The sequence below is a fragment of the Podarcis tiliguerta genome, assembly GCF_965153285.1.
Source record: "Podarcis tiliguerta genome assembly, chromosome: 14".
Lineage (NCBI taxonomy): Eukaryota > Metazoa > Chordata > Lepidosauria > Squamata > Lacertidae > Podarcis > Podarcis tiliguerta.
In genome coordinates this window covers 18299050-18311510 of record NC_139547.1, presented here as the reverse complement: position 1 = coordinate 18311510, position 12461 = coordinate 18299050, and the positions used below count along the sequence as shown (strand labels likewise).

Genomic DNA, 12461 nt, shown 5'->3' with positions numbered 1-12461 from the left:
TCACACAGGACCTTCACCGCCTTCACTGGTTCTGATTTGAAAGAGAGGCTGCATATAGCAGCTGCATATAGATGTTGAAAAGCATGGGGGACAGAACCTCGAGGCACCCCGCAAGTGAGAGCCCAGGGGTCTAAACACTCATCCCCTCCCACCACTTTCTGAACACGGTCCAGGAGGAAGGAGCAGAACCACTGTATGACAGTGCCCCCAGCTCCCAGCCTCTCAAGACGGTCCAGAAGGATGCTATGGTTGATGGTATCAAATGCCGCTGAGAGATCCAGCAGAACTAGGAAACAGCTCTCACCTTTGTCCCTAGCCCGCCGGAGATCATCAACCAGTGCGACCAAGGCAGTTTCAGTCCCATGATGAGGCCTGAATCCCGACTGGAAGGGATCCAAATGGTCCGCTTCTTCCAGGCGTGCCTGGAGTTGTTCAGCAACCACTCGCTCAATCACCTTGCCCAAGAATGGAAGATTTGAGACTGGGCGATAGTTGGCCATCGTGGCCGCATCTAAAGATGGTTTTTTAAGAAGTGGTTTAATAACCGCCTCTTTCAGCGGGTCTGGGAAGGCTCCCTCATGGAGGGAAGCATTCACCACCCCACGAAGCCCATCGTCCAGCCCTTCCTGGCTAGCTTTTATAAGCCAGGATGGGCAAGGATCAAGGAGACAGGTGGTTGGTTTCACTCGTCCAAGCAGCCTGTCCACATCCTCGGAGGTAATAGATTGGAATTGATCCCACGCAACTTGACTAGACAGGACTCTAGCACTCTCCCGCCCTGGCCCTGCTCCCACGGTGGCGTCTACCTCTTCCCGAATCTGAGCGACTTTATCTGCAAAAAACTTTGCAAAATCATTGCATGATGATAATAATGCTCTCAGACTAAGCAAAACTCCTCACTGCCACTGCTTAATACCCTCCTCAAGTGTTTTTGCCTGTCTGGAACATGTCCTTGAACTCTTGCTTGCCTGGGTGGAGACTACTGAAGGGTTTGGGAGTGTGTGTGGAAAGCAGCCTACAGCACAAGGGTAAGATGGACATTCGTTGCTCCACCCAACACTGGCATGAGGCCCTCAGGCTGAAAAACATCCCCCATTCCTGGGTTAAGCTAAAGTCTCCTCAGTCTAGGTGGGTTTTGAGCTGAAGTCTGAAGGAAGGGTGAGTTAACAGAACACATGTCAGGGCTGGGCAACATTTCGCCCTCCAGATATTCCTGAAACTCCAACTCCAACCATTCCTGGTCACTGACCATGCTTGCTGGGCCTGATGGGAGTTGTAGTTCAGGAGCATCTGGAGGGCCAATGGTCCCCGCACCTGGCATAGGTGTTCTGGAAGGGACAAAAAGGAAAAATAAGCACTGCCCTTTTAAGAGAGCAAAGTAGCAGCTTATGGGGCTAGAGTGAAGAGCTTTTGACATGGGATCTGTTCATAGAATTGTAGAGATGGAAGGGGCTATGAGGGTCATCTAGTCCAACCCCCTGCAATGCAGGAATCTTTTGCCCAACGTGGGGCTTGAACCCTCAGATTAAGGGTTCTCATGAAGAACCCTGAGATTAAGAGTCTCATGCTCTACCGATTAAGCTATCCTTTAATGGTTTTATCTTCTGCTTCTTAATCTGAACTGTTTTCAGTCTGCTCTTAGCCTTTGTTTTGGGTCAGAAGGCATTAGTTATTTATTTGTTTCAATGTTTGCTAGTAAAGCTGCATCTGCATTTGCTTATAAAGAAAGCAAGGAGGAAACGTGCAAAGTGAAAATATATGCTTCATAGTGTTTGCAATGTGCAGTCTTCAAGCAAAACTTAGAAATGAGATTTCTATTTTAAAAAAAATCAACAACTGTGCTTATAAATGATAACAACACCCAGAGTTCTTCCCACTGTGTAAAAATGATATAAAAAGTAGAGTATAAAAAGTAGCAACAGTGCAAGGGAGAAATGACCATTTCCACCCACCTCTGTCCTCTGATAAGGCAAGTGAAGGAGGTCACTCTGGTATCAATTTCAGTTTCAGGAAAATGGGGTGTTGTTTGGTGGTTTGAATACAATAGCACATCAGTTCAGGGAGCGCAAATGTTGCAGGTTTCCATTCGCTTCAGGCAATGCCAAGAAAGGTTTCAAGAGCATATCAGTCTTACAGCTTGTAGCATTACATTCTCGATTGCCAGCCTTTGGCAAACCCCCCAAAATTAAATGTATGATTTTGAAATTTCTCCATGGCAAAATGATGCCCCACCACTGACATCCTCAGCAAGGAGTTTTCCTGCAGAAAGAATACTTTTCATTGTGTTTATATCCTACTTTTTCCTCCAAGGAGCTGAAGGTATTGTACATGGTTCCTTATGCATTTTATTTAATGAGACTCAGCTAATTCAATGAGACATAACATGGGGCCTGAGGACTAAGCTTCATGAATGATAACGGTCTGAGAAATCACACTCCCTGTTCTCTAGACTTCCCAGCATAATTGTGCTTACTAGGGAAGATGGCCTACAAAAAAATGTGTATGTGTATGTTAGGTGTTATTCACAATAAAGTGCTGATGAATTTTCAGAAAGCATTTAAAAACAACAACACAAGGGAACATTCTTTCATATGTGGCGGACCTGTAAAAGGCTAAAAGAGCATTGGGGGGAAATCCATAATGAATTAAAAAAAAAATTTTTAAGTACTTTCCCCCCAAAAAACAGAGTCCATTGGGTTGGGGATAATTCAGATGGAAATTCCCAGGTGTCAAAAAAGGTTATTTGTGTATGCCGCTACTGTGGCTGGTGTTTTGTTAGCCCCAAAATGGAAAACGAGTGAGATCCCAACTAAAGAAGAATGGCAACTTAAACTGATGGAATATGCACAGCTTGCAGATCTATCTTATAGAATAAGAGAACAAGAAGAATATACATTTAAAGAAGACTGGAAAATGTTTGTTGAATATATGGGGAAGAATCGTGTACACTTGAAAATGTTGGCAGCATTAAGATAAATTCAACAGTGTAAATAAGTTTTGGTGGATGTAATAATGGAATACTGAATGCTTTAGTTTATGTAAAATATGCAGGAATTTATGATATGTAAAATGAAACATGTAAAGAGAAGAAGGGAGGTCACTGATATTTTAAGATTGTTTAATTGAATATTCTAAATTGTAAAACAGAAAACACATACACACGTAAACTGCAAACTGATGTGGAAATGCAGAGAACTGAACTTAAGATTGGGAAAATGAGAAACTGTAATTTAGAGTTGATAACGTCAAAGCCTTGGGGTTGGAAGCTGATCTGGTTGGGTCACCCATCCCTACTTGCCAGCTTAGATCCATGCTAATGCTGGACTCCTGGGTGACAAGAGTGCGCAAAAAGGTGACGCTGGCAGCAAGCTGCATTGCTGACGAAGGAGTGAAGGAAGGAGAATGCAAGGAGCAAAGGAGGAACAAAAGAGCCACAGCAACTTGCCTGGAGCAGGACAACCCAGTTGGATCAGCTTCCAACCCCAAGGCTTTGACGTTATCAGCTCTTAACCTGGCGGTTGTCAACCAACAGATTTTTATGGATCCTATCTTTCCATCAGAAGTCAGTTAGAAAACTCCGCTAGGCTCTTTGTTGTTTTCTGTTCTCTTGCCACTGCTGATAAGGCAGGTTGTGACTTCACCTTTCCTACATGTCCCTATCAGGCCGCTTCGACAGGTACATTCTGGCATGGGCCATTCAAATACCTATAAGAACACAGGAAGCCCATCTTGCACCATGGCTGGCCATTGGTCCATCTAAGTCAATCAACCAAATATTTATTACGGTCATAGAACAGCATAAGTAGGGTGGGGTACAATCATGTGTAAAATGTTTTGGAAAGCTAAAAAGTATTAAAACAGAAGGTATATCTAAAAGGAGAGATGCGGGTGGCGCTGTGGGTTAAACCACAGAGCCTAGGGCTTGCCGATCAGAAGGTCGGCGGTTCGAATCACCGTGACCAGGTGAGCTCCCGTTGCTCTGTCCCTGCTCCTGCCAACCTAGCAGGAAGCTGTACGCCGGCTCCCTCGGCCAATAAAGCGAGATGAGCGCCGCAACCCCAGAGTCGGTCACAACTGGACCTAATGGTCAGGGGTCCCTTTACCTTTACCTATAACTAAAAGACTATAGGAAGAATCTAAAAGAAACTAAAAGAATCTAAAAGAAGGGTTAGGGTTCCTCCCCCACAATAAACACTCTGTGAGGTGAGTGGGGCTGAGAGACTTCAAAGAAGTGTGACTAGCCCAAGGTCACCCAGCAGCTCTTGCCACATTAAACAGATATGAAAGAGCATAAAAGGTTAGTATATAAAAGACTACAACTATCAGTGCAGAGAGCACTCTGATGTGAGTGTACATTCAATCTAGTTTGTTGCACAGGTCATCATCTGACAAATTTTGAATGCTGCTGTGCAGAATCTGGCAGCAATGTATGCTGTAGCAGGATTGGTATCTGGCAGCAGCTGGGAGGTATAAAATAAAATTGTCCTGTGTGCCCTGGGTACAGTGGTACCTCAGGTTAAGTACTTAATTCGTTCCGTAGGTCCATTCTTAACCTGAAACTGTTCTTAACCTGAAGCACCACTTTAGCTAATGCGGCCTCCTGCTGCCACTGCACTGCCACGATTTCTGTTCTCATCCTGAAGCAAAGTTCTTAACCTGAAGCACTATTTCTGGGTTAGCGGAGTCTGTAACCTGAAGCATATGTAACCTGAAGCGTATATAACCTGAGGTACCACTGTACTTATGGAGTAGTGGGGAGATGAGGCTAATATGAGTGTCTCTGTAGTATAGGCACTGGAGAAGCACATGCTCTATTGTTTCTATCTGACCAGAGTCACAGGGGCATTGTCTCTCTGAGTAAGCAATCTTCCTGTAACGACCTACAATGACAGCCGAGGGGAGGGCGTGACATCGTGCCAGGGTAAAAGCCCTCCGGAGCTTAGGGACTTTGAGTTTAGCTAGATATGCTATGGGGGAGGCAGAGTACCTGGTGGATTCATTGGCAATTAAAGTTGGCATCCTGGCTAAATCCAATCAGCGCTCTGTGTCTGCTACGTGTTGTTCAATGAGTCCATCTATCTCAGTATTACCTGCACTGACTGGCAGAGGCTCTTCAGGGTTTCAGGCTGGATTCTCTCCCCAGCCCTACCAAGAGCCAGTGTGGTGTAGTGGTTAAGAGCGGTGGACTCGTAATCTGGTGAACCGGGTTCGCTTCCCTGCTCCTCCACATGCAGCAGCTGGGTGACCTTGGGCCAGTCACACTTCTCTGAAGTCTCTCAGCCCCACTCACCTCACAGAGTGTTTGTTGTGGGGGAGGAAGGGAAAGGAGAATGTTAGCCGCTTTGAGACTCCCTAGGGTAGTGATAAAGCAGGATATCAAATCCAAACTCTTCTTCTACCAGGAGATTGAACCTTGGACTGTCTGTATGCAGATCATGTGCTCTCTCACTGAACTACGGCTCTTTCTGAGTCATCAAGTGGCCATCAAGTATGCATCCTTCTGAAAGCAGATAGTCTAATGCTCGAGGCCCGTGCTTTCATTCTGGTTTTCTCTTATCTGTTAGTACCAGGTTCTGAAGGCCACCGGCTATTGCTGTTTTCATGTTACATTTTAGCTTCATTGGATTTCTAGGTTATAAACTCATTTGGTTATCTGCCATAAGGAAAGCCAGTGTAGTAATTTAAAAATAAATAAATGTGCATGGATGATCCAGGAAGAGTTCTACAGTGGAACCTTGCTTGTCAAACAGCTTGGCTCCTGAACAAATTGCCTCCCAAATGTTGCAGACCCAGAAGTGCTCCAGTTTGCAAACGTTTTCTGAAAGCCAAACGTCCGACGCAGCTTCTAATTGAGTGCAAGAAGCTCCTCCACCCAATCAGAAGTCACGCCTTGGTTTTCAAATGGTTCTGGGAGTTGAATGGACTCCCGGAACGGATTAAGTTCGACAAGCAATGTACCACTGTACAGTGGTGCCTTGCAAGATGAAATTAATTCGTTCCGTGAGTCTCTTCGTCTAGCGGTTTTTTCGTCTTGCGAAGCAACCCTATTAGCAGCTTAGCAGATTAGCGCTATTAGCGGTTTAGCGGCTATTAGCAGCTATTAAAGGCTTAGCGGATTAGCGGATTAGCTGCTAAAAGGCTATTAGCGGTTTAGCGGCTTAGAAAAAGGGGGTGGGGAGCGAAAAAAAATCTCAAGACTCGCAAGACATTTTCGTCTTGCGAAGCAAGCCCATAGGGAAATTTGTCCTGCGAAGCGCATTGAAAAACGGAAAACCCTTTCGTCTAGCGGGTTTTCCGTCTTGCAAGGCATTTGTCTTGCGGGGCACCACTGTATTTATCTCTGACATAATCAAGAGGGTATAGGATGAAAGTTGCCTTCTAATAATAATATAAATAGTCCACCTGTCCAGCTATGCACAGCTATACTCACCTCTATCCAGAAGTCTGTTTCCAAAACTTCTCTCATTCGTTGCTCTGAATATACGGCTTCCTCCCTTAAATCTCATCTCTTCACCAGCTCCCTGTTTATTCGGAGATCATTGCAAAACTCCTTATCCTGACCTTTAACACACTGGTACCTCGGGTTACATATGCTTCAGGTTACATACGCTTCAGGTTACAGACTCCGCTAACCCAGAAATAGTACCTCGGGTTAAGAACTTTGCTTCAGGATGAGAACAGAAATTGTGCAGTGGCAGCGGGAGGCCCCATTAGCTAAAGTGGTGCTTCAGGTTAAGAACAGTTTCAGGTTAAGAACAGTTTCAGGTTAAGAACGGACCTCCGGAACGAAGTAAGTACGTAACCAGAGGTACCACTGTATTCCCCTCCCTGTTTTATCTTTGGTCCCATATCATGATAAATGATATATATATATCATGATATATATATCAGCAGGAAATGCAGCCCCACCTACCTCTGATCTACATGGTGACTAAGGGCTCTCCCCTTAGTCACTACCCATCCCATTCCTCTATCACATAGGTAGAATCCGCTACCCCACTATGGCTACTAACTTTAGGTGGCTTCAACCATTCCTGAGAAAACAGCCATTCATAAGAACTTACCGTATTTTTTGCTCTATAAGACTCACTTTTTCCCTCCTAAAAATAAGGGGAAATATGTGTGCGTCTTATGGAGCGAATGCAGGCTGTGTAGCTTTCCCAGAAGCCAGAACAGCAAGAGGGATCGCTGCTTTCGCTGCGCAGTGATCCCTCTTGTTGGTCTGGTTTCTGACATTCAGAATATTTTTTTTCTTGTTTTCCTCCTCCAAAAACTAGGTGCGTCTTATGGTGTGGTGCGTCTTATAGAGCGAAAAATACGGTACATGTTTCATCTCCCATTAACTGAGACAACTTTGTGGCAGGGTTACCTCTATTCATCAACATGATCTCTGTGGACGCTATCCGTTGTGCTGATATATTCCTTTGCCTTATATTAATCTGTAATTGGCAGACAGGGTTTTTTTGGTTTTAATGATTATGCCTTGTTTCTTATTGACAACACAATTATGAAAACTCAATAAACACTTTATTAAGTGCAATAGGCAGTGGCGTAGCGTGGGTTGTCAGCACCCGGGGCAAGTCAAGTAATTTGGCCCCCCCCCACTGCACTGTCCCTCCACCAGATAGTCCCTCGCTCTCTCTCCGCACCGCACCGCACGCCTGGCACCCTCCCCTCCACAGTGGGCGGCGACCCGGCGGCTCGGATCGGATTCGCACAGCCAGCACTGCAGTGTGAGAGAGTGAGTGAGCCAGGTAGGGGCAGAGAGCTGCGAGTGCAAGCGCCCCCCCCCCCAGACATTGCGCCCGGTGCGGCCGGCCCCCCCTGCACCCCCCACGCTACGCCACTGGCAATAGGTTATCTTTCAGAAAGGAGAGGGCAGCTGATAGGGTGAAAGTTTTATTGGTCAAGACGAGGGGCTCCAGGTATTGCTTTTCTTCATCTCTGGCCATTGGCTCTGTTGGCTGGGGCTGATGAGAGTTGGAGTCCAACAACATCTAGGGAGTCACAGATTCCCCACTCCAAAGCTCTAAGAAGAAGAAGAAGAGTTTGGATTTGATATCCCGCTTTATCACTCCCCTTCAGGAGTCTCAAAGCGGCTAACATTCTCCTTTCCCTTCCTCCCCCACAACAAACACTCTGTGAGGTGAGTGGGGCTGAGAGACTTCAGAGAAGTGTGACTAGCCCAAGGTCACCCAGCAGCTGCATGTGGAGGAGCGGAGACGCAAACCCAGTTCACCAGATTACGAGTCCACCGCTCTTATCCACTACACCACACTGGCTCTCTAAGGAAGAAACTGTACCAGTATTTCTAATTTGCTAAACAATTAACAAAAATCAACGTCAAAAATAGATACTTATAAATTGCCTTTGCATCCCAGGAGCACAGAACTGCATAGCTCACCCCACCCCATTTTACCCTCACAACAATCCTTTAGGCTAAGAGGTAGTGATTGATCCAAGATCACCCAGGAGCTCCATGGCTGAGTGAAAAATTTAAGCCAGATCTTCCCAGCCTTAGTCCACAAGTCTAAACGCTACATGTGTAATTGGGGTGATTTAAAAAATAAATAAACCAGTGACTTGTTTTTAGAAAATGCAACTCTAAAAGGTTTAAAGGTTTAATTTCCCATTTCATGTGTTGCTGGACTTATGTCCCACTAAGTTCAATAGGACTGTCAGTCTCACGTAAGTGTTGAACGCCAGTGTTATAAGAAAAAACTGCTCCTTTTCGCTTATCAGGTATCCAAGAGCCCGTATAGTCCTTAATTGGGTTTCCTATCGGCAGGAGAAAATAACAGAGGCCAACCAGAGTATATTGAGAAGCAAAGCAGCTGGTAAGCCTGATCTTTATTGCAATAAAAAAAGTACTGTTGCAACAGGGTCCCCACTCCCCACACAAAGGAGGGAGGAAAGAATCCAGAACAATGGTGCACAAGCCCTTATATAGACTTTTGAAATTGCCCACCCTGTAGCTCAAGACAACCCCCCAAAACATCATATATACATCACAGAAGGAGGCTGTCTACAGCAGAAATCCTGTCTGCCAGGATACCTGATAATGGTCACTGATTGCGTTACCTGGGCAGCCTAGCCATTCTTTTGTGATGGTAAATACTTTAGTTCCTGAATTCAGGTCACAGGCTCACCCTATTAATACACAAATACACCCTTTACGACAGGATTTGCAAGCAAAAGACAATGTGAAGGCTTTCCCCATTTTCCTCCCTTACTGCAGAGGAATATTTGAGGTCACTGGGAGAGTCAAAATGGCTTCAGGATGGCTCTCCTGTACTATTTCAGACACGTGGTTTATATACTTATGTATGCGTTTGCCTCGTACATTTCTGAACATTTAATTTATGTTTGAGACCTTAGAATTCTTATAACACCAGTGTGGCATAGTGGTTGGAGTGTTGAACTAGGATCTAGGTGACCAGGGTTCAAATGCCCACTCGGCCATGAAGCTCACCTGGGTGGGCTTAGGCAAATATCTCACCCTCAGCCTAGCCTACCTCACAGGGATGTTGTTGAGGATAAAAATGGCAAAGAGAAGTAGAAGTATGTAAGCTACCTTGAGCTCCTTAGATGAAAAGGTGGGATATAAATCAAATAAATAATTTATTACAATTAGCATGCAGCCTTACTTGGGTGGAAAATAACCTAGCTCTATCCGAACAAGCAATCATTTCCTTATAAGTGAGCCTATATTGACATCTAGTGGTAAAAAAGAGAAAGAAACAGTAAGGCTTATTATCTCAAGGCTTATTTGCCTGACAAACTTGTATCGGTTTCATAACCGTCTTAACAGTTCTGGCATTGCTGTTTCCCCGAGATTCCTGGAAATTGATGAGAGATTAGTGAACTGACTGGCCAGGGCCAAGAAATCGGTTTCACAATAGGAAACACCATCATTTAACTTTAAAACAAAAACAAAACAAAAAACATATTCAGGACGATTATTATTATTATTATTATTTTACTAAGAGAAGGGAGAGGGACCCAAAAAATGGAAGGGAAAAGAGGAAGATTGTAGAAGACAGGAAGAGATGAATATGCACTATTCAAAAATTGAAATTTGCTATTATGTTGTAGGTTCAGTTTATAGGCGAGTCTCTGGTCCAAACAGACGGAAAACTACTGCATCGGGTCCATCAAAGCTTATCCTACAATGCAACCCCTCCCAGAATTACAATACTAAGCACACTTGTCTAAACGTAAATCCAATGGAACTCGGTGGGGCTTTCTCCTGAGTAAACATTTTACAAGATTGCACTGTAATCTGCCAAGACCCTGTTTGTCCATTGCACACAGCTCTGAAGATTACAGCACTTTATCTTGGCTTTACTGCCTTATAGGCTAACAGAGATGCTCCTTTGAATACCAGTAATTGTGTGTTCTGTTTAACAAACTATCACTGTCCTTATTAGGTCAGGGTTCCTTTCCAAGAGCTTATTATTAACAGATTCTGCTACTGTATTACTCCCCACCCACCAGTCACCTCCTTTCCCCTCCAATGCAAACTCTTTAACATTTAAATTCAAAATAACTCCGCCCACAGTCCAATCTGTGCCTCCCAATTGCCAGCCAATGGGAGCTCGCGTCCCAGAGCTACTGGCCAATGAAAGTGAAGCAGGAAGCTGGCCTGGGGGAGAAAAACCAAAGAAATATAATGCCTAGAACAGCCTAGAGGCAAAATATAGCTAAGCAAACCGACGACCCAGTAATCTGGAGGGCCAATAACAGGGATAGAAAATTATACAGATCTTCAGTGAGGTTTGCTCCTAGGTAAGCGTGCAACTGGCACAGGCAAAAACCCCTGGACACTTCCGGCCTAAGAACTGATTTTCCATAGAGAGAAGTCCAGAGCGGCAGGATTACTTTTTAGCCGGAAGTTCGGCCTCCACGTCTTCCTAGATGAAGTGGAGAGGGAATCCGCTCTTCCGCCACTCAAGCAGTTAGCCAATCAGAAGAAGCCCAGCGCTATTTTGTAAAAGGAACAGGAGTCCGAAGGACCTCGCGAGAGCGGGGCGGAGCCTAGGAAGCCACCCGGGCCAATGGCGAGGGCGGCTGCGAGGCGCCTTGAAGCCAATCAGAAGAGCGGAGAGGGGAGCGCGCCAGCAGTTCGACTGAGGGATGCGCGCAGGAGATAATGGCGGCGGCGACATAAGAAACGGGGGCCTGTTTTTATTCTGAAGCTGTGGTGCGGTTGACCCCGAGGGGGCTTAGAGAAGCTAGTGGGGCCCTTTTAAGACTTGAAAATAGCAGTTAACCGAGTGCTCCCTTAGTATTAAGCTGTTACTCTTATTAAGAGCCCCCTTTTAGGGAGGGTTGGGCGGAGAAGGTGGCAGTGAGGGGCGTGAGAGGAATTCACTGGGGAGGTTTGTTAATGCAGGGGGTGGGGGAGGGGCAATAGGACTTAAATCTTAAGGGAAACGTATTTTTGGCGTCCCAGGCAGAATAGAAAATTCAGTTTGTTTACAAGCCTGGCCCTAAGAATGCATGCTTGGAAGTAAGTTCCCCCAGTTGCCTCTTCAGTGGGGCTAATCTTTCTTAAGGAAGTGTATCCAGGAGCAGCCTTGGGATGCTAAGGCAAGGAGGCTGAGCTGGGTTTGTCCTTAGATTGCCGGCTGGTTTATGTAATCTGCATTTTCGTGAGCGCCGCCCTGGACTGCCGGACCACAGGCACCATACCAAAAAAAAGCACTTTCTGTAGCGTCATGACTTGCTCCTACAATGTGGTTTTCCTGTTGGACACTGCCAGTTCTGAGCGGAAGATTCACCTTCACCTGGGCACCTTGAGGATCTTGAACTACTTGGGCTGCAAGTTTGGCCTAGCTAAAATCCGGTGGGGCTTCAAGTTCTTTGACTCCTCAGGCGCCCGGGGCAGAACTTCGCGAGTGGGCAATTTCCGTGAGCTTGGATCCCGCAGTTGGGAAGAATTCGAGGAGGAGCTGGATGCAAAGTTTGGAAACCAGGACTGCAACCCAAAGTCCTCTGGCTCGGTACCCCGAGCCACACTCACTCAGAACATACTGAAAGAATCGTTACTTGACTATCAGTGGGACCGGCCTGAAATTGCTTCGCCATCCAAACCAGTGTTGAGGAACCAGAAAAGCAAGTTAACTGTGACCCTGAACAAACCTCCAGGGAGTTATATTCCTTCTGAGGGCTTTGTGAATGCTATTTTCCTCTTCTCTCCTTGCCCTCATTCCCAGAGGGAGCTGCTGCAATTTGTTTCTGGAAGTCCTACTCATTTCTCTGATGAACTGCTTGCTTCATGTGATCTGACAGAAAAGTTCATCCCTAAGAGAATCCGGGAAATGATGGCTAGCCAGAAAATCTCATTGTATTGGGTGGACACTGCTGACTGGATCAAGGTAATATGAGAAAATTAATCATTATGGATGCTGCATCACAAATGATTACCCTGCCATCTTATGTGGCATGTTGCTAGTTGT

General features: G+C 45.6%; 1 protein-coding gene across 4 annotated transcripts in view; it reads left to right on the top strand.

Annotated features, from left to right (window-relative positions):
* Nucleotides 1–12461, top strand: part of TICRR (TOPBP1 interacting checkpoint and replication regulator) — a 41535-nt gene that overhangs the window by 8489 nt on the left and 20585 nt on the right. Inside the window, exons 1-2 of one of the 4 annotated variants that reach the window (XM_083411769.1) lie at nucleotides 4148–4173; nucleotides 8035–12380. The exons of 2 other annotated variants lie outside the window; for them this stretch is intronic. In XM_083411769.1, coding sequence (XP_083267895.1) covers nucleotides 11721–12380 — 660 coding nt within the window. In that variant the 5' untranslated portion in view covers nucleotides 4148–4173; nucleotides 8035–11720. Of the gene's footprint in view, nucleotides 1–4147; nucleotides 4174–4203; nucleotides 4298–8034; nucleotides 12381–12461 lie in introns of those variants that run through there. One more of the 4 variants, XM_083411772.1, reaches the window with a different exon arrangement.